This window comes from Corella eumyota, chromosome 4 (assembly GCF_963082875.1).
Source record: "Corella eumyota chromosome 4, kaCorEumy4.1, whole genome shotgun sequence".
NCBI lineage: Eukaryota > Metazoa > Chordata > Ascidiacea > Phlebobranchia > Corellidae > Corella > Corella eumyota.
In genome coordinates this window covers 7140539-7167048 of record NC_137493.1, presented here as the reverse complement: position 1 = coordinate 7167048, position 26510 = coordinate 7140539, and the positions used below count along the sequence as shown (strand labels likewise).

Below are 26510 nucleotides of genomic sequence, written 5' to 3'. Positions count from 1 at the left end.
ATGCGAATCAAGTTAAAATTTACATTTTGGAGATAAACTTTTATTCTTACCTATTTTTAATTTAGATAAAATAATATTTATTTTTTTAAATAATATAATATTTTTTTTTTAAGTTATTAAATTAATAATAGTACCAGTTACAACAATTTAATTTTCCAACCCTGTTGTTTTAAAGTTTTAACCCTGTAATAAGGTCGTGTACATAACTCTCTTAACAAGTGTAATATTGCAGAAATACAAGTTAATGGATTACGAAGATTTGCAGTACAGCTAAACCAATTTCTATATTATTTCATCTAATTACACTAAAAGGATTCTGTCAACATGCACTACCTTTTTAAACAAGCACAAAAAATCGTGTCAATTCCATGTAACGTTGTATCGCTAAGATCTAATTTTCGTAAGTTTCAGCCAATAACGTCAAGTATTTTAAAGTCTCAAAGAAATTACTACTCCTCTCAACCAAATGCAGAGCACAAGGTTCAAAATATTAACAAATTGTTGATTGCCAACCGTGGAGAAATAGCATGTCGTGTTATGAGAACCGCAAAAAGGTTGGTTATCATTTATATTTACAATAATTCACGTTTGTGTTTTTAACATTTAATTCATTATTTTTTTATTTATCTCCAATGTGGAAAGGTCAACTTAACGACCTAAACTTAAAGTAACATCAGTTACCCCAGCCCAGTCCCTAATTGCCTTTTTTGGATAATATAGAGTATAATTAAGCTGCTTATTAAGTGCTGGCTTAACAATAGATCACACTGTTTATCACGCCTTACTCAAGGGCACTACAGCATGAAAAAGCAATGAGGATTGAACCCTGAACCTCATGTAGTAAAGCCAAGTGTTGTGACCCCTACACCATACTGTTGCCAGTACTATATTCACATTATTTAAATTGCCATATATTTGTAAATTGCCATATATTTGTTACTGGTAACATGTAGTGTATTAATTTATAGGTAAATAATTTACTTAATTTAAAATTGTGTTGCTTGTTTCAATTTAAATTCGAAAAGCATTTTATTTTTTGTTAATTAAAATAGTTAAATTTATGTTATTATTAGGCTTGGCATACAGACCATTGCGGTGTATAGTGAAGTTGACAAGAAACAAATGCATGTTAACATGGCTGATGAGGCTTATTGTATAGGGCCTGCAGCCTCCCAGCTGAGTTATTTAAACATGGAAAAAATAATGGACGTGAGTAATAATATATTCTAGTTTTTTTTAATTGATTTATCATTTTCTGCATACCTTTTTTATGTTTTTAAACAGTCAAGTCTTTAAATATTATTTCTAAAGAACTACTACCTTTTTCAATCCAATGTTGGTATTCAGAAATAAAGTTATATAATTTATAAACAATTGGTAAATTACTTGATAATCAATTTTGAAAGGTTGCGAAATACTCGGGAGCTCATGCTATTCATCCTGGGTATGGATTTTTATCTGAAAATGTCGAGTTTGCGGAGTTGTGCTCTGCAGAGAATGTGATCTTTGTAGGACCTCCGTCTTCAGCCATAAGAGATATGGGAATCAAAAGCACTTCAAAGAGAATTATGGCTAGTGCTGATGTTCCGATTATTGAGGGTATGTTAATTCTATTGTGATATATATATGTAAACCATTGTTATGTGACTTATAAATTATCATTTACAATTAAGGTGTATATCTGAATTTTTATAATTGTTAAATAATAGTTTTTGTGGCAATTTTCAATTGTAAAGCATTTATTACATTTTTTGTTGTAATTTTTTATGAAAGGTTATCATGGCGATGAACAATCTGACGAGCGATTGCTCACCGAAGCTCGAAAAATCGGATTTCCTATCATGATCAAAGCAGTCAGAGGAGGTGGTGGAAAGGGGATGAGAATTGCCTTGACAGAAGAAGAATTTATTGAACAACTGAACACAGCAAGAAAGGAAGCAATGTCTTCTTTCAATGATGATATTGTGTTGATTGAAAAGTACGTCAACAGGCCACGACATGTGGAAGTACAGGTACAACATTATTTTTAGTAATAAAGTAAAAAATTGTAATAGAAAAATGGTAAAAATTTTAAATTTTTTTAGGTATTTGGGGATCAACATGGAAATGCTGTATACTTGTTTGAGCGGGACTGCAGCGTTCAGCGACGTCATCAGAAGATCATCGAGGAGTCTCCTGCTCCTGGGATCAGCCTGGAAACAAGAAGAAATATTGGAGAAGCTGCTGTGAGAGCTGCATTGGCCGTCAACTATGTTGGAGCTGGCACAGTTGAATTTGTAATGGATCCACAGCAAAACTTTTATTTTATGGAAATGAATACTAGACTCCAGGTATGTAAAGTTGTAAAAAATCTTGAGAAAAATATTTAAATGTAATAGATGAATGTTATGTTTTTGCGTAGGTTGAGCATCCAGTGTCTGAGATGGTGACTGGTACTGACTTGGTGGAATGGCAACTCCGTGTTGCACAAGGAGAAAAAATACCACTTGATCAGGTAAGTTTAACTTAACCTTATTATAAAAACTTATTATTGTAAATTATTGTTAAAAAATGTCACCCTTACCAAATTATATTTAAAATAGGGTTGCACATGTAAGTTGTTTATTTTTGCTAAAAATTAGTGCTAAAATTAAAAACTAAGTTTCTTTTTCACAATTTTAGAATGAAATTAAATTGAATGGTCATTCGTTTGAGGCCAGAATATATGCTGAAGACCCTGACAATGACTTCATGCCAAGACCCGGCCCCCTACTCCATTTATCTGCCCCCTCTGAGTCTGCAGACATCAGAGTCGAGACAGGGGTGTGTCAGGGTGATGATGTATCCCCCCACTATGACCCCATGATTGCTAAACTCGTGGTATGGGGCGACGACAGAATACAGGCGCTGCGAAAGTTGCAGAGCAGTCTTAATCGTTACGCTATCATAGGTCCAGATACTAACGTATCCTTTCTTCAAAGGTTATCTGGGAATCCTTATTTTGTGGACGGTGACGTACACACCGGGTTTATTGACCAGCATTACGACTCACTTTTCCCGCCAAAACAAACTACAGTGGCATGTGATACAGCGTGCCGTGCCGCGTTGGCGTACCTTCTTTCCCAGCGCTCAACTACCTCTACGGATCCATTTGCAGCTTGTAGCGACTTTCAGATGAACATTTTGACCTCGACCGAGGTTGCTATGAACATCGGAGGTTGCGAGGTTGTGGTGCGGGCCACCCGCAATCAGATTCCCGCACAAACCGGTGTCAATTATTCGATGACGGTAAGTGGCGAGGTGGACGATCAGGACAAGGTTTTCGAAGTAGCTGGTGAATTGGACAATTCTTCAAACCTAACTTACCTTAACGGAACAGTAAATGGTGCATCCAGGCGGGACAAACTCGTTTCGACCCCTCGTGTCCCGAATACGCGAGGAGCGGAAAGCGACGTTTTTCTTCTGTTTCCCACGAACGATAGTGGCAGCGTTCGCGTAGAATTTTCAATGCCTGCGTTTCTTAAGGAAAGTGTTTCAACCGGCAGTGGGCAACCGATAGCACCGATGACCGGCACCGTCAAAAAAGTCCTCGTGTCGGTGGGCGATTCAGTCGTCGATGGGCAACCCCTTGCTGTCATGGAAGCGATGAAATTATTGCACACGATAAGAGCGCCGCGAGATGGCGTAGTGGAGTCGGTGTTTTACGGAGTAGGCGAGAACGCGGATCGCGGAGCCTTGTTGGTTAAGTTAAGCGATGAAGCTAAATAACGTTTTAAAGTCGACTACTTATTTTAAATCAAATTTATTTATTCTACTGTCTCCTAAAACTAAGTTATAGAAGTTCTAGTTATTTATTTAACAGCTCTTTCTACTCTGACAAGCCGAATACTTTTTGACATATCAAATGTATTTTCTGAATCCATGAAAAATTGCATGTATTGCCCTTTAGTAGTTTTTCTCAGTTTAATTTAGTTACCTATCATGCGTTAGTTTTTTGTTTTGATTATTGACGAGAAAAATCGGAGTTTTGAGTTTGCTAAATTCAGAAAAAGATGTCATATTGTTAATTTTATTCACAGTAATACTGCAACGAATTTACATAGCGTTTTAATTGAATAACAACACACAATAAATAGTAAAGAACACTTGGGATTACGACTAACATTAAATCATAAAATTTATATCAACAAACGCGTTTACCTTAGTCAAAAAAATATAATGCTGTTAAGATATAATACTTAAAATAAAGGCATATAGGCACGTAACATTCTATTTTTTACGACATAATATATTACAATTATTAGATAAAAACAAACTAATAGTTAGTTTAAGTTATGTAGGCTTCCATCAGGTAAGAGCTTGGCACCAATCCGACCACGTTGTTGATTTTTGCCGCCCACCAACCATGACTATCGAACTCCTAAACAACAAATATACGTTTATGCAATGGAAATTACAATCGCACAAGTGTAAAATACTACTAAACTAAGTTTTTGTTGTTGTATCTATCCGTATTCTCGATGTGGGAAGGTCGAATGCGCGACCTAAACATAGAGTAACATCAGATACTCCGACCCAGTCTCGAGTTGCCTTTAGCAGTTTGGGATATTATAGATTATAATTGCCCGATAACTAATCTGCTGATCAATTGCTAGCTCAGCAAGAGTTTATACCGTTTATAGCGCTTTACTCAAGGGCGCTACAGCATGGGATCAGTGGGAATTGGACCCACGGACTCAAGAAGTGTAGCAAGTGTTTAAAAAAGTATAGTTTGCGGAAAAGAGAAAAATTTGTTTTCTATACATACATATTTATTTGCATTTCCTATACTTGTTTAAATCATAATTATTAACTAGAAAATTTATCTAAGTACTTATAATTCCATTTACCTTCGATAAAACGTGCATAAGGTCGCCTCTTTTAAAAGACAACTCGCCATCTTCGTTAGCCTCGCAATCCCAAACTCCCTGGAACCAGTTTTCTAGATTTTTCTCATCTGAAATAAGATGTTTTATTTTTTTGTTTCAGGTTCGATTTTGATCAAAACAGATTTTTGACGTAGTAATTGGCGATCTTTGATTATTGTTTAATAAAACAGCTATGTTATGTAAGCAAAATGTGTTTTAATCTTTAAAGGCATTCGTACCTAGTAATTCAGCATTACTATTTCCTGTCATCTCTGGAGGAGGCAGAGGATAACCTTCGCCGGGTGGTGGAGGTAGATTTCTCTGAAATATATCACTTGTGTTTATTTATGAACACATAAACCGGCAGCGTGGTGTAGTGGTAATAACACTTGCTATTCCACACATGGGGTAGTGGGTTCAATCCCCACTGATCTCATGCTGTAGCGCCCTTGAGTAAGGCGCTAAAAACGGTACGAACTCCTGCTAAGCCTGCACTTAATCAGCAGTATAATTATCGGGCAATTATAATCTATAATATCCCAAACTGCCACAGGCAACTCAAGACTGGGTCGGAGTAACTCATGTTACTCTATGTTTAGGTCGCGCATTCGACTTTCCCACATCGAGGATAAAGATATATACAAAAAAATAATAATTTAGGAATTTATTAAGTTGTTTACAATAACAAAGACATGTAATTTTAAAAAGCATAGATAAGTTTAAAGTTGTTAATGCTGGGAATATTAAAAGCTATTCTTACCAAGTCGGCAGCAGGCGTGGAAGGGGGGTTTTTCTTATATGTTCCGCTGCCTGAACCAAACTCGTCTTTGGGGGGCGGTAGTGGTGGAAGGCCGTTCGATTTTCCACTGGATCGGGACGGAGTTTTGGGTAACGGTTTGGGGGTATCCGGGATCGGCGGGGGAATCCCAATACTCCCTATGGATGCTGTCCTTGGAATTGCTGGCAATGCAAGACTCGACCTTGCATTCTTTGGCTTGGCTTTTAATAATAGATAAAGTTTTAAGGGCTCTAATTTCTTTAAAAGAATTTAAATATGGGTTTGTATGGGTTTTTAATATTCCCAAGGTATTTTTACATTAAAAATTACACCATTTTTAAACACCTTGCTTATGAGTAGAACTAACTATTAAATGCAGGGATTATGTTAGTTAAAACTTGTTTGGTTTAGAAAAATTTTACTATTTACCTTCACTTTCTAACTCTTCGTAGGTTTCTTCATCTTGCTGTCCTCCGTCTGCCGGTCCGGTATCGTCATAAGTCTGCTCAACCAGGTTATCGTCGTATGTGTCCTCTGTGGGTAAGGGCGACACCACATTGTCAATATACAAATCATCTGACGGTGTGATGGTCAAGGGCACGGCGTCCTTCTTTTTCTTATTCGCAAAACCGACTGCGAAAAACAATAAATATTTAGATTTTTAAAAAGTGAATAATTTAAAACTTTCAAATATTTAGATATAGTTTTGAAAAATGCTGGTTTAATTAACCTCAATGCTTATAGCTGTTTTCCATGTATATATATGTTATATTATTTTATTATAAAAAACATTTTTTTTTAAAAATAAAAACTTTTATAAAAACTTACTCCAAGATATGAAAGAAATGGCTACTTACAGATGTTGATTATTTTTCCCTTTCCTTTATTGTTGTCTCCTGTTGATGGTGAATCAGGATAATTAACGTTCGGTCGATGGGATTCAGATGGTGAATCTATATTTAAAAATCAGATAATATTTAGAGCATTATTTTAAAGTATGTCTAAATAAGTTAGATGGGCGTAAAGTAAGCTTAGATAGCGTACGCCATTTTTCTTAAACTGACTTGTCTTATCCCGAACTAGATTCGAGTCGTTTAAGGCATTTTCAATATTAACTGTAACCAAAGGTGGGCACCAAATCGTTAATGCGTTAAACGTTAAATAACGAAGTTAATTTTTTTGTTAAAATTTAAGTTTTAAGTTAATTTTAAAAATCGTTATCGGACCTGTTAACTTTCGTTAAATTGTGCTTCCGTTAAATTAAGCCCGTTAACTCAATATTTTACAAGTAAATCCATGGTAATATAAGGAATATATAAGTTTAAAATCGCCGTTTATCGGGTTTAATCGTCGCAATTTTTAAACGATGTAAGTAATTACTATCCAGCTACTGTTATTTGGGCATTGGGCCTAAGCCAGTTTTAAAAACTTCTTCTAAACCATTTTCGTCTAGTTAAAACATCGATTAAGAAAAAATATTTTTTTAAAATCCTTTTTTATAAAAAAGGTAATTTCTTTGTTTGTTTTAATTAAATATTAACGTTAACGTTTAACGATAACTTCCGTTACACTTGGTTTAATTTACCGAAAAAACGTTAGCGAAGTTACTGTTATGTGTAACGAATAACCATTTAACGAAGTTGCTTTTTCGTTTAACTGTGCCCACCTATGACTGTAACCTACTAATTGTTTCAAGTTAGAAGTATTTATTATAGTGTCTTACTCAAAGGCGTTATAATATTAAAGCAGGTAGGATCGATCTCAGAACCTCGGGTAGAGGAGCCAGCGGCTCGCCGAATCGAGTATTTTTAACTCATTTTTGAAAAAGATATCTATTTTAATAGTAACACCAGAATTAAAGCCACATTTGAAAAACCAATAACTTACGTTTCATATTTTTGTTCTCGGCAATACTACGTTGCCATTTTGTCACAGCATCTTTGTCACTGGCACAAAACTAAAAAAATGGGTCAATCAATTCAACAAGTACCTTCACATAAATAACAAATTTTTTAATAATTTCTATTTTACCTCGTATGACTTAAGGGTTACGCTATTTTTCAACTCAAAGCATCTATCTTTTTTAGCCTTTTCTTTTGAAATGTCTTCTCTTACTTCAAAGCAGTACCCCTTTAAACTAAATGCTTCCTTTTGCTTTTTATCTAAATAACAATTTGAAAAATCAGAAAACACATGGAGCATTAACAAAGCGACCAATATTCCAGTTCTATTTTCTATTTCATAAACGAAGTTTTTTAGCAAATATTAAGTTGGATGATGTATAGTTTGAATACTTACCTTTCGAAGAGTCGTACATATAGAAAACGTTTTGACTTATCACACACCATCTCTTCTGCCAGGCCCCCATTAAAATATTTCGTTCACGTTTAACCTGTAGAAAGTCGCAAATCAAAGCATCACGCAGTTCATCACATGGTACATCATCGCCTATAACGAAACTACGTTAAATAGCTGTAGCTATATATTTAAGATATTGTTTAACATTGTAGTAACTAACACAACACTTACGAATAACTTCTTCTTGAAAAGTCTGACAGTCGTCATAGTCTACAAAACAAATAAATACATTAACGTTAAAGCCATAAGTCGTCCTATTTTAATATTTTGGACTCTCACCTTGCTCGACGTTATCTATATAAACATCATCGTTTTGAATTTGATCGGGCGCAGCGGAATCGTCGTAAACAGCATCTGTTTTAAAAAAATTAATTTTATAAATTTGAAATGTCAAGCGTTTTGATTGACATTATTATCGATATTTAAACATGTTTATAGCAACCAACAACGTAGGCAGTTAGGAAGACGTGGAACCTTGTATTGGCACAATTAAAAGCCATTTGGAAGCTAAACAGTTTTATTAACAGGAAAGCAATACGGTATTTTCTTGAACAAGGAAGTAATAAAAATGTTGGCTTCCGACGTTGAAAAAAACACATTCTTAAAAACATCAAAAAAAACAAAAGACTTGATCTTGGTATAAAAAGACTTACCTTCTTCTTTGTTTCCTGGGTTGGTTGTATGTTCTACTTCATCGTATAAATCTTCATCTTCACTACCTAAAATCGAACCTGAACTAAAAAATCAATAAAATTCGTTCGTACAATTCACAACGTTCGGGTTATGTATACTTTAAAGCCATAATTTAATCAATACAAGGCAAGTGTTTTATTATTTGTCATTGTGCTAAAAAGGGTATATAGAATAAGGTCGCACTCAGTTACGGTTTTTTTCAGTCCTCTAACTATTTCTTCTTTTTCGTTTCGAAGTTTTTTGTCCAGTTTAACTTTGTCCAGAAATGCAATGACAGCTGAAATTTTAAAAAAAAGTGTAAATAAATATCAACTACTATATAAACTGTATATATTACTAAATAACTGCTAGAATTAGGATAAGTTTAAGTGTTAGGCTTAATCAACAATATCACCAAAACAACCTTTAATTTGCTCAACTGCATCTCGATAGGCTTCTTCCATCTTATCTCAAAACTGCTGCTTATTTGTAACCTAACTATTGTGTCATAATCAGTAAAAAAAAGCACTTGTGCTGTAAATCAAGTTAAAACAATGTTTACCTTGCGGTTAGGCTACAAAGTGTTGTTTACACTTTAGTTATAAAATGAAAATGAAAATGGTTTAAAGTACACATTGCATTATAGTGGTGGGTAGTAATTTTAGCTAATGCAAATATATTTTTTTTCGGCGATATATTATTTTACAAATTCAACTGTGCTATACTTGTAAAAATAACGAAATACTCTGTAATAAAAATAACGAAAATTCATTTTGAGGCTGAACAGAACTTAAAACAAACAAAGACTTAATAAGTCAGCTGTTATTGTACAGAAGTTCATTACGTCACTGACAATATCTGTAAGCCTTACAGAGTTTAAATACATACACCTCCAATCTTATGGTAACTATAGGCTTCTTTTTACGCTTAAACTTAAGCTTTAAGGCAATCGTTCAAACTTTTATACAAAATAAAATTAGGGAAGTTATAGCCAACTAACAAACAGTAAACCTATAGAGTAACTACTTCCTTGTATAATTATAGATACCACACAAGCATCACAGCACGGTTAGTATGACTAACGTCAGTGCATTCTTGCTTAATTTGCGACATATTTGTTGACTCACTTTTACTGTTTGGCTATTTTTTCATAAGAACGAAACGCGTTTTTTTGTGACGTCATAGCACATACACTAGCCCGTTAGAAACAAATTTAAGAACTTAAACTCACAGAAATGGAATAGCAATCAAACTTTGTTTTTGATTGACTCATTAGGTTTTTTCCAGGAAACATTCCCGGTTAAGTTGTTATGGCAACAAGATTTTTTTTAAATGGTACTTTTTAAATTTTTAACAACAAATCTGTGCCAAGAAATATTAATTTTTTTTTATCGGTAAATCTTAAATCAAGTTGTAGGCTAAATAAACTTCTTCTTTTCTCTTGTTGTGTGGTTGTTAAATAAAAAAGCTCTTTTAACCATTTGCACCGTCTGCTTAAATATACGGGTAGGTTTCTAAAGGGTTTTATTCACAAAGTTCAAATTTAAAATACGTATTTGTGTAAGACTTTTAAACATTTGTTACACTAAAATGTGTTTGGCTACGCACCAAACAATAAGAGGGTTACTAAACTTAAAAGTTTAGGGCTAGGCTGGCGCGGCTAAGACTACTTCTTTTCAATATCCAGCCTTTTTTAGAATCAGTCTTACAGGGTCTACCATTTCCACTGCATTGCCTATTTATACCACTTTTAATTAAAAATTTCATGTTTATAATTTTTAAACTTCTTTATTTTGTTTATCAAAAATATGTAAGATACTAGTTTCAATAAGCAAGGGTAGTTAAGGCCTAGGTCACAGAATCTGTTTCTTTAAAAAAATCAATATTATTTAATCATCTTTCTATAAATAAATATATTTTATGGAAATCAATAAAAGTCAGGTGACTTTTTGGTTGCGACTGTACATTTTTAGGTTATGTCTTTTAACAAAACCTAAGTTTACCTTTTGTTATTTATTTATTGATTACACGAATGTATTTAAAAAAAAAGCAATATACTTCGAGGTTTAAAGCAATTGTTTAAACCTCTAGCTAAACAACACACTAGCTACTTTATTTATCGGTATTTAAAATCATTTTACCAAAGAATAAATTGAATAACCAACTACAGTGCATTTTTACTAAATTGGCGACCTATTTTCCACTCACATTTACTTGCGTTAAGTCAATGCGCTTTTTATTGGACGTCACAAAACATATAAATAAAAAAGCAGGAGTTAAAAACTAAAAAATATTTTTTCTCTCTTTTTAATAAAACACACAGAAAAATAGTTTACATCAAAATTTAAAAATGCGGATTAATTTTATTTAGCACTTCAAATGTAAGGTTCATTTTGCAAATAAATTTGCAAAGTTTGAAGTCATGGGAAAACGTGTAATTGCCAGTTTATTGTTTCCTCCTATATACGCCATCTCAAGTTTCATTGGCGACCTTTTGGGTTTCTATTATATCCAAAGAAACCAAAAAAACATTTCCTGGAATTTTTGTTGTTTGGGCAATCAAAAGCGAATTCATTTTTGATTTTTATATTTTTAATATTAGATGTGTGCTTTGCAAAAATATCTTTTTTTAATCTTTGCAAAATGCAAACCTTAAATTAAGTTGCTGGGTAAGAAAAATATTATTTCCTCTGTATTTCAGGAACGTGTGGTTGTTTAAAATTATGAAAACAGCACGAGCATTTAATCTTGTGTTACTACTTGCACTTTGTGCTTTAGTTAATGGGTAAGTTTTTTAATTTTTATTTTTTAATTCTAAACCTATGCTAAAATTTTAACTTTTTATTTAGGTATCATCATACACTTGTTACACCCAAGGAGTTAAGGGTAGGCACACAAGAGAAGGCCGTGTTAAACCTACACGGTTATGCTGGTACTGCAAAGATTACAGCGTATTTAAGGGTAATTTATTGCCATTTCTTTTTCATTAGGCCAACACAGCTATAATTTAATTTTTAAGTTTGGAAATATTTTTTAATTTTAAGCTTGTGTCATACTGACCGTTATTTTTTTTAATATTAAAAAATTGCCCCAAAAAAGTATTTCAGTATTAAACTTAACTCTTTAAATATGGTGTTTCTAAGACAATGCCCCATGGAACTTCATTAATTGACTCGATAAAACTTCCAAATCAAAATGTGGACGAGCCCATAATTTTAAATTTTCAAGTCAATGCTTTAGACTTGGTCGAAAAAAGATACAAAAACACATATGTTAGATTGGTTGTTAACGTGGCCGAAAGTTCCCACAACTTTGAGAAAACAGTTGCAATTCTTGTGAATTACACCAACGGCTATTTGTTTGTTTCAACAGATCGACCAGCCTACAGGTAAACCAATAAACTATTACAATTGATTATTTATCTTATATTATTTATCTTATACTTTCCCCCTCCGCTCTCATGCTGAAGTGTACTGCCCTTGAGTAAGGCGCTATAAACGGTAGGAACTCTTGCTGAGTCAGCACTTAATTAGAAGCATAAATAACAAAAATTATATTTTATGTAATATTCCAAACCGCCACAAGCAACTCGAGACTAGGTCGGAGTAACTGATGTTACTCTTTGTTTAGGTCGCGCATTCGACCTTTCCGCATTATTAAAAAAATTATTTAAAAAGTCTTCAAAATAAATATTAACAAATTTGATCATTTCTTAAAAAATGTATTTCAAAAAAGAAATACGTTTTAAATAAAATTTATTTCAAAAACGACCTTCAAAAATATTAGTTTCAGTGATTAACCAACCAAAAACACTATGACAGTTTCACATTCAACTTTTTAAAAATTGGCAAATGTGTCAGATGACTTTTAATTTTAACATTTGATTTTGTAGACCGGGCGATGTTATAAAAGTTACAGCGGCGTTGATGGGTCAAAATTTGTACTCTGATATTGAACCAAGTGTTAAATTTCTTATTAAGGTAAAAACCCTATACAAAAATATAGCATATTTTGGTTGATTGAAGTGTACTTTACGTTACTTTATTTCTGTAGACTCCGGGTGATCGAATAACGGTTGCAGAGTATTCTCAAAAAATGAAACCAAAAAAATTTATAACTTTTCAACATGAGCTTAGTGAAGCGCCTATGCTTGGCACCTGGCTAGTTGAAGCAAGCGTGGAGGTAATTTAAATGATTTCAACTTATATTTATAGCCTATACAAGCAAACGGTGTTTTTTTTTTCAATAACAGAGTCTAGAAATACAAGCTGAATCAAAATTTAAAGTTGACCGTTATGGTAAGAGAAATGGCTATTAATATACAAATAATATAATAACATTGTTATTTCTATTCTAAAAACTTAGTTTTGCCCACATTCGACGTCCAAATTATCATGAACAAGCACTTTATTTTACCAACCGACGAACATGTGAGGGGTCAAATTAAAGCTCGATATAGTTACGGTGAAAAGGTGTATGGCCTTTATTATTTGTACGTCTCGCTTGTGCGATCCGACGGTACAAAAAAAGAAGTATTTAAACAACCTGCAAGCCTAAGTGACAAGGTTTTTTATACGTTTATATATATATAGTCCACTGATTCTGTAAAATAACACCACTTTTAACATAGTATTTGAAAGTAACTGAAAGACTGTTTTAATTGAAATGGACAGTCTTCTGGTTATTAATTAACCTCTAATTGTTGCTTTAGGCTCGAATTTACAATGGTAATAAAGAGTTTACCATCCCGATGGAAAATATAACAAATGCTTTGGCGGATGGCGAAACTATACAAACACTTGTTAACGAAGAAGCAAGCATCACAATAGAAGTCTCAGTAACAGGTATAAAAGTAGATTAAATAGGCCAATATTCTATAAGGTTTATAGAAAATATGCATTAAAGGCAAAGTAGAATGAGTAGGAATGTACCTTTTTTTGTATATAAATTTGTTCTCGATGTGGGAAGGTCGAATGTGCAACGTAAACACAACATCAGTTACATTGACCCAGTCTCGAGTTGCCTGTAGCAGTTCGGGATATATAGACTATAATTGCCCGATAATTATGTTGCTGAATAAGTGCTGATTCAGCGGGAGTTTATACCGTTTATGGCACCTTACTTAAGGGTGCTATAGCACAAGCAGTGGGGATTGAACCCACGACCTCATGTGGTGGAGCAAGTGTTCTTACCACTACACCAAGCTGTCGGGGAATTGTTTCCGCATACCATTTGTCACTTTTCACTGTTTTTTTGCAATCCAATTATATTGGTTTCGAAAACTTTTAAACAAAATATTAAATTAAAGGGAACTCTGAATCTGTTTTTGAAACTGACGTGGTTGAAGGAATTCGTTTCACCCACTCACCGTTCACAATTTCGACAAGCAGGTCATCAAAATTTTTCATATCGGGCATAATATACGAAATAAAGGTATGTCTATATTATTGCCTTCTTGTATATATATGGTCTACTGATTCTGTAAATTTATACATTGTAGTGTAATGTTATAGCTATGCCATAACTAACACGTGGTCGACTACTTTGGGGAAAGCCCCTAAACCGTTAAGTAACCACGTGTGATTTGAAGAGTAGCATATATCTTTATCTCGATGTGGAAAGGTGCACTTTTCCACCTAAACTTACAGTAGCCCGTAACCCCTACCCAGTTTGGAATATTTTTAAGCTGCTGATTGAGTGCTAACTCAACAGGAGTTCTTACGGTTTATAGTGCCTTACTCAAGGGCGCTACAGTCTGACAGTATGAGAGCACGACCTCATGTAGTAAGGCAAGTGTTCTAACCAATACACCACTCTGCCTGACTGCCGGTATTTAAGTTAAAGGTGTTATTGATCTATAAAGAGTTATGAGGCTTTGTTATGAAATAGAGTAAATTTTTTTGATATTTTTATTATAACTCATTCAGTCATTTCCAATATAACTAAATTGATGTATTTGCAGGCCGATGTTTTAGATAGTGTTACTGGAAATCCAGTACCCAATGTACCAGTTCTTATTACAATTCCAGGTAAGATTGTTAGCAAGCTTGTAAAGCAAGTTTTTTTGTTTTAAAATCTGATTCATTTATAAAATATTTTAGCCCTATTTAATTTACTAGTATAAAAAATTATAATGTCATATTTGCAGCATGTTTGTATGTATATTAAAGCAAGTTAAACTATTACTTTCTGTAATTTAAAGAATTTTTATAAAAACAAGATAAATATACAAGCATAAAAATATAAATGCATTGTTTGATATTCTGCAACTTTTGATCAGTAACTTTAAAACTTTTAATTTAAGGTGAAGATGCTGTTAATATGGAATCGAATGACAGAGGTGAACTATATCATGAAACGAGTGTTCCTAATAATAACGAAATAACAATTACAGTAAATATAATAGTTTTTTTTTAATTATATGTCATCAAACGATGAGTTCTTTTACTTGTTAAAGTCTTACTACATAATTTTTATTTTATTAATTTGATGCAATTATCTTAAATTCAGATAAAAACAAGAGCAAATGGTTTAGCAGATGCTGATCAGTTAACAAAGAGGTTGGTTATTCGAAGAAATGAGGCTCCCCAATTTCTAGCTATTTCAACACGAAAACAGTATGTTAATAGCCTATTATTTTCCATCTTTTTTTATTGATTTGCGTAACTATAAAATATATATACAAGGTAAACAACTAAATATGAAGAAGGCTAGTGTAAGGTTTTAAACTAATTCACAGACACAGTGTAAAAAGTAAAAACTATACTGGCAGCATGGTGTAGTGGTTAGAACATTTGGCTTCACTACATGACAGCCTGGGTTTGATCCCCACTGCTTTTATGCTTTAACCAAAGGCAACTTGAGACTAGGTTGGGTCTTACTTTACGTTTAGGTCGTGAAATTAACCCTCTTATATCAAGGATAAATAAATATAAGAAAAAACTTTACTAGCAACCGATAAAGTAAAGGGGCCTTGCCTGTTATTCACTTACCTATTAAAGGTATATACTTGATTTTGTTTTGCAGTCATACTGGTGTGGGTGAAAACCTCCCTGTTCGGTTTAGGTTTCAAGGAGCAATACCATTAAATCTTCGATGTTATGTAAGCTCTAATGATCCTAATAAAATTATAATTTTAAGTTTAAACTATGTGATTTTATAAATTTTTGTATGAATTAACTCGGACTTCGTACAGCAACTTTATCATATATAAAAAATGCATTTTGCCGATTCTAAAAAAATTGTGTTTTGTAACAGGTTGTATCAAGAGGACAAATAGTATTTGTAAAAGGAATTAACATAGGGGCTAATCACCAGGGCGATGTTTCATATTCTATGCCAGTCACTCAGGCCATGGTTCCATCTGCAAGATTAGTTGCATATTACTTCTCTGGTGCAGATTTAATATCAAATTCATTGTGGTTTGATGTTGAAAATAAATGTGATGGAAAGGTGAAAATTAGATTCAAAAGTTTTTTAACAGTTTGGGCTTAATGTTGTATTGAATCATATTTATATTTTGTATATTTATTAACAAATAGTTTATAAGAAAGCTTCATTAAAAATATTATATTATCTTTAATTTAAAATAAAAAAAATTATTTTAAAATTACTTTTGTAACAACTAGTTAGATAAATATACCAATCATTACCATATAAAGTTTGGCATTTGTATTCCTACTGCTGTTTTGTTATAAAGCAAAAATGTATTTCTGTTTAATTTTTTGTTTAGGAGTTAACCATAACTTTAGATGATACAGTTCAACCAGAAACTCGTGTGAGTACATTCATAAAAGGTCAGTAATATATCTTTGATTTTATTTAAGTTTCAAAAATGTCTGTTTAGCAAATGGAAATCGAAAAGTTGTTGTAATAATTTTTATTTTTAAATATGCTATAAATAAAAATTACATAACATAAAACTTTAATCAAACTTTTAAAACAAACTTTTAAAGGCAATCCTAATTCTATTGTGCACCTGTCAGCTGTTGATCGGGCAGCTTACTTTGTTTTTAATGAGAGTCGCCTAACACAGGACACACTGTGGGAAAAGATGAACGCTTATGACACTGCTTGCTCACTAGAAGGAGGGGATAATAGCAGAAACGTGTTCGAGGTCCAAAGTTTATAATTTGTTTAATTGTTAAAATCTTAAATAATTATAGAAAAGGTTAAAAATTTCAAAATATTTTAGGAGGCTGGGTTATTGATAGTTGGTTCAGGCCCAAGTTTAAGCCCAGACAAGAAATATGAAAGACCACTTTGTCGAATACCAAGAAGAAAAAAAAGAAGCCCCCAGCAATATGTTGATATTGGTAGGGCAGAAATGCATATTTACAATCACTAAGTTAAAAGTACTTCAATGGCCGTAAAAATTATTTTGTTTTTATAAAAATATTGAAAGAACCCATTTTTTTCTTTATATTCTTGTGTTATGCTAAAAAATATATAAAATTTGTGTAGTTTTATGTTTTTTATTTACTTGTGTTGTTAAAATTTTTGCTGTAGAAACAGTCCTTTCTAGCACTGGCCAAAATTGTTTCAAAGATGGCCGAATTTCACACTTAGGCAGTGAAAATTGTGAAGGTCGTAAAAGACGTGTTTTGAAAACTGAATCAGTTGCTTGTGCTAATGCATTTGAAAGGGGGTGTATTGAGCAAAAAGCCCTGGAAAAGTAGGATTTGTTGTTAAAAAATTATTATCAGTGTTTTAAAAAAAGTTTTTATTTAATAGATATTGTTTTTTTACTCAACTGCAATCGTCAATATCAAAAATCAATACTTCAAACAATAAAATTATTCAAAGCCTTCACAATAAAAATTAACACCTAATATTTTTTGGTTTTGATTTTGATCAAAAAACGTTTTTGATAAAACTACTTTTTATTTGATTTTTTAGAAAGTTGGGTAAACAAGTGGCAAGAAGCAACAATAATGTTAATAGAAACAGAGTGGAAGCTGGTCAGAAAACTCGTACCAATTTCAGGGAAAACTGGATTAACACTCAAGTCACTTTAAAGTAAAAAACTTTATATTTTTTATTTACATTAAGTAAGCTCCTGCTTTATAGCTACATTTTATGCATTGAGTCCATTACTATTTTTTGTTTATCTTTATCCTCGATGTGAAAGAAATACTTCACATGTTAAATGCAGGGTAACATTTGTGACCTCTGGCAGTTTTTGGATCTTCTTGAATTTAACCTATTGTTAAATAATTATCTTTTTTATTGTTTTGTATGGTCCAGCAGCATAAGCTGGCACTGTTTATGGCCCTTATGCAAGCTGTTGCTATTGAATCAATGACCTTATGCTGTGAATTCGAGTGTTCCAATAACTAAATTGTGTCATCTGTAGAACCCTTTTTTTACAATCAACTGGCATCAAAAGTTTGTTAATGCTCCAGAAATGCTATTTTTTGGCATACATACAGTTTAATAGGCTTAGTTAAGTAAGAAGTTTTACTTAAATAAAGTTTGTATCAAAAGTAATTTTTGCTTTTTAACAGTGATGATGGCGGATTTACTTCTCCACAAGTTTCACCTGGAAGTATTTCCACATTTGACTTCACTGCTTTTAGTATGACAGCAAATAAAGGTATTTTTATATTTTTTAAAAATCTTTTTGCACCCTTGACTTTACCCTTTTACACACTACAATACAATAATTATGAAAATACAGTTTACATTTTTTCGCCAGCCATAATTAAAATAAGTGTTAAAATTTAGTTTTTGTAAGTTTAATATGATAAAGTCAACAACTTCATTGGAGTGGGCTTTTTATAACTTGATTAGTAATTTTTAATTTTAACTATTAAGTTAATTTTTACAGAAACTGTGTGACTCAAATTTATTCAATTTTTTTTTAGAATTCTGCATAGCTGGACCAGCTTCTATAAAAATTTTTAAGGACATTTTTATACAACTTTTTCTTCCCTATTCTATAAAACTTCGAGAAAAGGCAGCCATAAGATATTCCATTTTTAATTACGGACGGTATGACGTAGACGTAGGTTAATTGTTATTTTTTATGCTTTAATTTATTTTTCTACTAAAATAAAAAGTCGTGTAGGCTTATTAAGTTTATGTCCTTTTTAATTTATTGTTTTTATTGAATATAAAATTGAATCAATTTTATTTGCAGGGTACTGTAAGTATTAGTGTTGATGACGCTCTCTGTTATAATGAAGGTACGTTAAGTTTTATATTTATTTGTCGTAAAAATTTGTATCAAATAATTATCATTAATATATAATATTATAAGCTTTAATTTTTTTATGTTTCTTTTTTTATAAAGTTGAGGAAGACTTTACAATATCTCCAGGGGAATCAATATCTTCTCATCTCACCGTACTACCAGTAAAAATTCCAGTTAACAAAAAAGGCGCTCGTATTACAATTACTTACGGAAATATGGATTCTCTTGAGAAATATTTACTAATTGAGGTAAAATATAATTAAATTTTAAAATTTACAAGTTATGTATATCGGTTTTTAACAATTTTTATTCTTTAAAATTTAGCCACAAGGACGTGTTTTGACTTCTTCGCAAACATTTGATCTTGAATCCCCCCAGCAGATTCCAATTAATTTTGATATTTCTAAATCATTTTTACCGGGTAGTCGAAAATGTACTCTTCATACATATGGTAAAAATGCCTTTACATAACTTAAAAGTATTCAAATCATGTTGTTTTATTAGTAAAATATACTTAAAATTAATATAATTGTTATGAAATAATTAAACTCTTGCAATGACTCAAATTTAAAAAAAAGTTTATAGTCCTAAAATAATTTGGTATTTTTGGTATAGTTACTTCTATGGGACCCATTTTAAATATATCACCTGAAGATGGGACTTACACTAATCTTCAGGGATTAATACAACAACCAGGAGGGTGTGGAGAACAAATTATGCTTCGTGTTGCTCCTGGCATTTATGTTCATAAGTATTATATAACAATAGATGATGTTACCCCAGCAAAAACACAGAACATTAAACAAATTGCCCAAAAAGGTAGTTTTGACTGGTGTAAATAGAACAACTTCTGTTAAAATTTTTGTTTGATGTATTCATGGTAAACTTTAAACTTTTTATTTAAGCGCTTGAACTTGAATTGGCTCAAAGATCTTCTCAAACTTACAATGGTGTTCCAGTATTTTCTGTTTGGCCTGGTAGGCAACCGAGCACATGGTAAGTAAGCTTTTTAACTTAATGTAGGGCTTTAATTTTGTCTTTTAAATGATAAATCCTAACTAATTTTTTTACGCATTTTATGTTTCCTGTTTTGTAAACAAATTATATTGTATTATTTGTCTCAAAAAATTAAAGATAACAACTATCTATGTCATGAAACCACCACTTTATCTTCAATGGCAACCTATTAAATTATACCTTCTATTTTGTGATAACAATTGTTTCTGTGTTATAGGTTAAATGCATATATTGACAAGGTTTTTATTGAAGCTAAACAATATGTGCCAACATTAAACATGGAACCTATTTGTAATTCATTAAAATGGCTTTTAAGAAAACAGAATGCAGATGGACATTTTGTTGAAAGCTCCCGAATTATTCATCAAGAAATGGATGTAAGTTGCTATTATTTTTGGTAATATTTTTTCCTTGACGTGGGAATTTAAACGTAAACAAAAACAAAGTTTAAAGGTGAACATTAGTTTTTTGTATTGGTTTCTATAATAGTGATGCTTTCTTTAAAACATTTTTAAAGTATATTTATCTTATTACCATCTTGTTTATAGGGTCTGCTAGAAGGTGATGTTGCTTTAACAGCTTATGTAGCTATAACTCTTGGTGAAGCAATTGACAATGGAGTTTGCTCTACTATATCAAGTTTAATTGGGGTGTCTTTAAAAAAGTCTTTAGTTTACTTGGACAGCATAAAAAACAATATCCAAAATAATGCATATGCTTTGGCTTTGTCAACCTACAGTTCTGCATTGGCTGGAAATCTTGATCTTGCAAGATATTTTAACAATCAGTATGCTTGTTTTTATTTTTACATTTTGATTTTTTTTAATAGTGCTTATAATGGTGTTGAACAAGTTTTTAATTTATTTGTGTACTTCAAGTGGTAATATTTAGTGTTTTGTCTAAGTCGTAAGATCTTTTTAGATAAACACTAAATTAAATCATTCAGTTTGGTACATGTTTATTAGTTTGCTGTTTTAGTATAAATTATTTTATGTTAAAGTAAAAACAAAATTGTTTTGCAGATTGCTTGCACTTCAAATAGTATCCGGCGACAAAATTCACTGGCAGAATATTGCTGGAAATGCAGCTAATATAGAAACAACAGCTTATGGATTATTGGCACAAATAAGTTTCTCACGACTGGAAAGTAGGTTTATTTACATATCAAAAAACAAAAGTACAATTGTTTATTGTTTATTGTTTATTTGGGAGAAAAAATTAAATATTTGTTGTAATAAAAGATTATCAAGATGAAGCTGCCAGGCAAGTTGTTTTGGTTAGAGCTAAGAAAATAGCAAAATGGTTAATTTCAATGCGAACTGGATTTGGTGGTGGGCATTCGACACAAGACACTGTCGTTGCTTTGCAAGCAATGGCTGAATACAGAATTTGGGTGATTGAGATGGTAAGTAGGCATATGATTACATTAAAACTAAGTAATTAGTTGCCAAGGTAATGATTCGCCTTTAACTTTAATGTTTAAAACTGTTATTAAAAATGGTAATTTAAGTATGCCCACACAAAAAAGTTTAAATTTTATGCATAGGGCCAAGCACCACCTCCCACAGACATAACGGTACAGTTTTATTCTGAACCTGTAAACTCTTTGTGGCATAATAACCCAATATCTATCCACGTGTCACCTGCCACTCCATTCGCAAACTTGTCTGTTACTGTACCACCAAGCATTATTGGAGTGCCTGTTCAGGCAATTGTAACAGGTACATAGATTAAACAATTTTTTTTATTTTACTTTTTGTCAATAACTGTTCTCTGTAAAACTGTATTTTACATTCTTTGTTTTTTTTTAACCATTTAAGATATATTTAACTTTGTAATAGTACTTTAATGTCAATCATTTGAAAACTTGAATTATATAAACCGGCAGCAAGGTGTAGTGGTAAGAACACTTGCTACACCACACATGAGGTCGTGGGTTCAATCCCAACTGATCTCATGCTGTAGCGCACTTGAGTAAGGCGCTATAAACTGTATAAACTCCTGCTGAGGCAACTCCTAATCAGCAGCGTAATTTTCCAGGCAAATATAATCCATATTATCCCAAACTGCCACAGGCAACTCGAGACTGGGTCGGAGTAACTGATGTTACCTTAAGTTTAAGTCGCGCATTTGACTTTTCCACATCGAAGATAAAGATATATACAAAAAAAAATAATGTAAAAGAGATTTTAATGAATTTTTTGTGATTTTATGTCTTTATTTGCATATCTAGGTCAAGGTGAAGGTTCTATGTCTTATATTTGTAACTGGAGAGAACAAGTTGACCCAGAAAACTGCTTGTTTAATATTGAAAAAGCTTTTACTCCAGTGGAACAAGATGAAAATTTATTTCTTATGACGGTATTTGCTTTTTACCAGTATAATGTATTAAGTACTATTTAAGCATAGGTGGGCACAGTTAATCGAAAAAGCAACTTCGTTAAATGGTTATTCGATACACAATACAGTAACTTCGCTAACGTTTTTTTGTTAAATTAAACCAAATGTAACGGAAGTTATCATTGAACGTTAACGTTAAAATTTAATTAAAACAAACAAAGAAATTACCTTTTTTATAAAAAAAATGTTTTTTTTTCTTAATCGATGTTTTAACTAGACGAAAATGGTTGAGAAGAAGTTTTTAAAACTGGCACAGGCCTAATGCCCAAATAACAGTGACCGGATAGTAATTACTTACATCGTTTAAAAATTGCAACGTTTAAACCCGATAAACGGCGATATTAAACATATATATTCCTTATATTACCATGGATTTACTTGTAAAATATTGAGTTAACGGGCTTAATTTAACGGAAGTACAATTTAACGAAAGTTAACAGGTCCGATAACGATTTTTAAAATTAACTTAAAAGTTAACTTTTAACAAAAAATTCAACTTCGTTATTTAACGTTTAACGCATTAACGATCTGGTGCCCACCTTTGTATTTAAGATATGCTGTTATAATGGCTTAAAACAAATTAATATATAAACTTATTTAGGTAAATGTATCTAAACCTTCCTTGCCAGAAATTGGAATGTCTATTATAGAGATCGGATTACTATCTGGATTTACTGTCGATGTCCCAAGCGTTGAAAAATTAGAAGAACCTGTTGACAGAATTGGTAAAAACATATTGTCTTATTTTATCATATGACAATATTTGATTTGTTTTTTATTTTTATGTATAAAAAACTTTGTAAAAAGAATTGGAAAAGGTATTTTGGGTTAATAACATACATAATTGCTGCCAAATTTAATTTTTAAGTAAAGTAAAAAATATAAATAATTTTTTAGTGGATCGGTATGAGTTAACTAAGAATACCATAATTTTTTACCTTAATTCAATTGGCCAACGACCGGTTGAAGTAAACTTCTATGTAATGCAATCTTCGGAAGTGACCAATTCCCAGCCTGCCGCAATTACAGTATATGATTACTATGAGCCGGATGTAAGTTATTCTTTTCTTAAAAAAAACTTTAAAAAGCCTTACTTGATTATTTACCCATATTTTTTGTACTTTTAATGTAATTCCTTTTCTTGTGATGCTGAAACAGTTTTTTTATTCTGCATCAGGTAACCTGTAGTAAGTTTTACTCGAAAACAGTAAATCCTAAATTGCAAGAAATATGCAATGCTGCACAAAATGGTGAAGCACAAGTATGTAAGTGTGCAGAAAAGGGGTGTTTAAAATGCAGGTGAGTTTACCTTAAGCAATGTTCATTTATTTAATTGTTGTCCTAATACACTACTAAGTATATAAAGTTATTGAGTTGCAATTTTTAGAACTCGTCAACAAGTTTTAACGAACACAAAAAAAGTCTCACCGCATAGAGTCAGAGGGTAATAGTTTTTATAAATTTCATTTTTTACCTTAAATTAGTTTTTTTTACATCCTAACTTTTTAAGTTTCTGCGTGTATTAAATTTAGAAACTTAAACGAAGTTGTTAAATGTGAAGGACGTGTTGCAGAATGTTTTTCTTCCTACATGGAGGCATGTAATAGGTTTGTTAAGTTATCATTTTAAGGTTAATACATTGGTTAAAGATTAGACTTAAAGCGATTTGTACATATTATCTTAAACATTGGCAATAAACTTTAAACTTAATAGCTTACCTTTTTTAATTTTGATAGCTCACTTTTTTAACAAATACAAGTACAAACTATTTTGTTTAGATATTACTTGTATTATGTTAAAGTCTCGACAGTGGACAAAACTTCAGACCCAGGATATGTAATCTTCACAGCAAAGATTTTGGAAAAACCCAGGCCAAAAAATAGTAACTAATTGGCTTAATAATTCATTTTTATTTAACACCCTTTATAAGTAACTTACCTTTATAGTGATAATCTGGTTTAGTTGATATTCTGTTAAAATCAAAATAATAATCTAGATGTTATTGCAAATTTCGTCATCATTTGTGGTGTGCATCCTTATATATTTTAAGTTCAACTTTGTTTTGCAAAACCCCTGCTTTATTAAGGTATTCATGCAGTGAATAAAAGCGATATTCTTACTTTTAAATTGACCAAAGAATGTTTCGACTCTTGTAAGGATGAAGCAATGAGGGCCAATGCTCCAAATCCTGTAAGAATTTTTAAAAATTTTAAAAATGGATCAAAATTTAAATGAATTTATTTTTCTTTAAGAACTCTGAGTATATACAAGTGGCAAGACAGCTAGCAATATATGGAGATGAACCCATTGTAGAAACTATTGATGGTGAACAAAAGTAAAAAGATTTAACAATTTACATTTGTTTTTATTGCATTTTAATTATTTTTTTTAAGAAGTGTAAGGTACCCTCAGTCGATTCTTTATTTTTTTTAAACTCATTGCCCATACTGTTTTTAGAAAACTATTATCTAATTATCACTGTATGTTAGCTTTTTTGGTAAAAAAAGTTTTGTTATGTTTAACACTTTGGGATGAAAATAGCAATTTAATAATTTTGTTATCAGTGGTATATTGAGTAATACTGTATTGTTTTTTAGATTTATCTACTATTTAAATTCGGATGCTGTGGTTGAAATGCGCATTGTAAAGAAAAAATGCAACAAACGACCAATAAAACAGTCTATTAAAAATGACAGGTGTTCTAATAGCAAAAAGAAATGCGACATCAAAAAAATTTGTACATACTTTGCCAACCTTCGTATTAAAGTAGGTCAAGGTTGCGACATGTAAACAAATATTGTAAAATCTTCAAAATTGTAAAATGCTCCCATGTCTTAAAAATTTTTTGGCATTTAAAAAAATGTCTTAAATCAAAAATAAATACTTACCTTTTCATTTATCATTTGCCAATGTTAGAGTAAAATTTTAGATATGTTATGCTTTTATAACTTGATATTTTTTTATGTTATCATATTTTTTCTCATATTGAAGTTTTAAAATTTTAGTTGTTTGAGTAAATAAATTGGCATATATTTTCAAAATTTGTTGTGTTTTTTTTATATTAATGTATTTACGGGGACCCAGAAGCTTCGGCCAGAAGGTTCGGCCTGCAAAAAACGCGGGGGGTCGGTGACGAAATTGCCGCGTAAAATGTCAGTTTAAGACCATATTTTACCGATATTCGAAATAAAATTTGACAAAAAGTATAATACATAAAAAAAATTTAACAAGTTGTTACTTTAAATATATATGTTAGTTTTTAGAATATTTATTTTTTTTTAAATTTTTGTTCCAAAAATGTATTTTTAAAACGGATTAAAGACGGGCGCTTATGGCCTGCATAATTTTTCATCTAACTGCGGGAAGTCCACGACGTAAAGCCCGCGTTTGATATTAACGTAAGACCGTATTTTATCGAAATTCAAAATAAAATTTGACAAAAAGTATAATATATAAAAAAATTTAATTGGTTGTAATGTTAATGACATACGTTAGTTTTTAGAATATTTATTTTTTTTAAGATTTATGTTTCAAAAACTAATTTTAAAACGGATTAAAGACAAGTGCTTCAGGCCTTCAAAATTTTACGACGAATCGCTCTCGGCCTGCGAAATTTTTCATTAAACTGCGGGGAGTCTGCAACGTAAAGCCCGCGTATACCTTTAATGCAAGACCGTATTTTACCAATATTCAAAATGAAATTTGGCAAAAAGTACAATAGTTAAAAAAGTTTTAACCTGTTGTTAAGATAAATATATATGTTAATTTTTGGAATATTTTTTTTTTTAATTTTGTTTTCGAAAACGTAATTTTGAAACGCATTAAAGACGGACGCTTTTGAGGTAAAAAATTCGTGCTAGCGTACATCCCATTGATTTTAAATTTATATTATCAATATTTAAAACGAAATTACGGAAAAGTTTAATTATAATTTTAATCCTACTGAAATAAAACGCATTTTTAAAAAATAAAAAAAATCTTAACAAACACATAAGCATAAAATTTTAGGAAAAAGGGGAAATTGTTTTAAAACAATTATTTAAAAGATAAACTTTATTTTTTTGTACCAAATCCACTATATAAAAAAATCCAAGTTTATTTAATATACAGTCCCAGATTTAAAATACAAAGCAATATTAACCCCCGGATTCAAACTGATGTTTATTAATTACCCCCAGTTTAAAACTTTTGTTTATTATTTAGC

At 31.5% G+C, this 26510-nt stretch overlaps 3 protein-coding genes across 3 annotated transcripts; 2 read left to right on the top strand and 1 right to left on the bottom strand.

Annotated features, from left to right (window-relative positions):
- The first annotated feature begins 224 nt into the window (after window positions 1-224).
- Window positions 225-4234, top strand: LOC145751547 (methylcrotonoyl-CoA carboxylase subunit alpha, mitochondrial-like). The gene is made up of 7 exons (XM_082567724.1): window positions 225-554; window positions 1074-1209; window positions 1407-1599; window positions 1774-2012; window positions 2085-2330; window positions 2402-2494; window positions 2662-4234. The coding sequence occupies exons 1-7, from the start codon at window positions 325-327 to the stop codon at window positions 3745-3747; spliced, it is 2223 nt and encodes a 740-aa protein (XP_082423850.1). The 5' UTR covers window positions 225-324; the 3' UTR covers window positions 3748-4234.
- On the bottom strand, window positions 4039-9447 carry LOC145751548 (src kinase-associated phosphoprotein 1-like). The gene is made up of 14 exons (XM_082567725.1): window positions 9119-9447; window positions 8899-8992; window positions 8676-8758; window positions 8302-8376; window positions 8194-8232; window positions 7963-8112; window positions 7696-7826; window positions 7552-7621; window positions 6522-6617; window positions 6094-6297; window positions 5647-5885; window positions 5126-5207; window positions 4869-4975; window positions 4039-4399 (listed from the first exon to the last, which is right to left on the bottom strand). The coding sequence occupies exons 1-14, from the start codon at window positions 9156-9158 to the stop codon at window positions 4307-4309; spliced, it is 1503 nt and encodes a 500-aa protein (XP_082423851.1). The 5' UTR covers window positions 9159-9447; the 3' UTR covers window positions 4039-4306.
- A 1893-nt stretch (window positions 9448-11340) lies between these two features.
- LOC145749559 (venom factor-like) lies at window positions 11341-25341 on the top strand. The gene is made up of 41 exons (XM_082565354.1): window positions 11341-11479; window positions 11544-11655; window positions 11838-12082; window positions 12587-12674; window positions 12748-12876; window positions 12947-12992; window positions 13060-13259; window positions 13406-13538; window positions 14003-14127; window positions 14657-14723; window positions 14999-15087; window positions 15205-15311; window positions 15721-15796; window positions 15952-16146; window positions 16427-16490; window positions 16650-16810; window positions 16889-17009; window positions 17203-17368; window positions 17593-17712; window positions 18201-18289; window positions 18561-18700; window positions 18836-18881; window positions 18989-19137; window positions 19214-19340; window positions 19505-19708; window positions 19795-19885; window positions 20124-20283; window positions 20455-20693; window positions 20929-21053; window positions 21148-21311; window positions 21453-21627; window positions 22140-22267; window positions 22908-23031; window positions 23204-23358; window positions 23484-23605; window positions 23694-23750; window positions 23839-23913; window positions 24085-24188; window positions 24393-24496; window positions 24559-24641; window positions 24904-25341. Exons 1-41 carry the CDS (start codon window positions 11418-11420, stop codon window positions 25094-25096), a joined length of 5160 nt encoding a protein of 1719 aa, XP_082421480.1. The 5' UTR covers window positions 11341-11417; the 3' UTR covers window positions 25097-25341.
- The last annotated feature ends 1169 nt before the right edge of the window (window positions 25342-26510 follow it).

Excerpts from the sequence above, each read along its gene's own strand:
- LOC145751547 (XM_082567724.1), top strand. The coding sequence starts at position 325 with ATGCACTACCTTTTTAAACAAGCACAAAAAATCGTGTCAATTCCATGT. Across the intron at positions 1,600-1,773 it reads TGATGTTCCGATTATTGAGG|GTTATCATGGCGATGAACAA; the intron begins GTATGTTAATTC and ends TTTTTATGAAAG. Across the intron at positions 2,013-2,084 it reads CACGACATGTGGAAGTACAG|GTATTTGGGGATCAACATGG; the intron begins GTACAACATTAT and ends AAATTTTTTTAG.
- LOC145749559 (XM_082565354.1), top strand. The coding sequence starts at position 11,418 with ATGAAAACAGCACGAGCATTTAATCTTGTGTTACTACTTGCACTTTGT. Across the intron at positions 12,877-12,946 it reads TAGTTGAAGCAAGCGTGGAG|AGTCTAGAAATACAAGCTGA; the intron begins GTAATTTAAATG and ends TTTCAATAACAG. Across the intron at positions 21,312-21,452 it reads GAATTTGGGTGATTGAGATG|GGCCAAGCACCACCTCCCAC; the intron begins GTAAGTAGGCAT and ends TTTTATGCATAG.
- LOC145751548 (XM_082567725.1), bottom strand. The coding sequence starts at position 9,158 with ATGGAAGAAGCCTATCGAGATGCAGTTGAGCAAATTAAAG. Across the intron at positions 4,976-5,125 it reads TAGTAATGCTGAATTACTAG|ATGAGAAAAATCTAGAAAAC; the intron begins GTACGAATGCCT and ends ATCTTATTTCAG. Across the intron at positions 4,400-4,868 it reads TTATGCACGTTTTATCGAAG|GAGTTCGATAGTCATGGTTG; the intron begins GTAAATGGAATT and ends TTTGTTGTTTAG.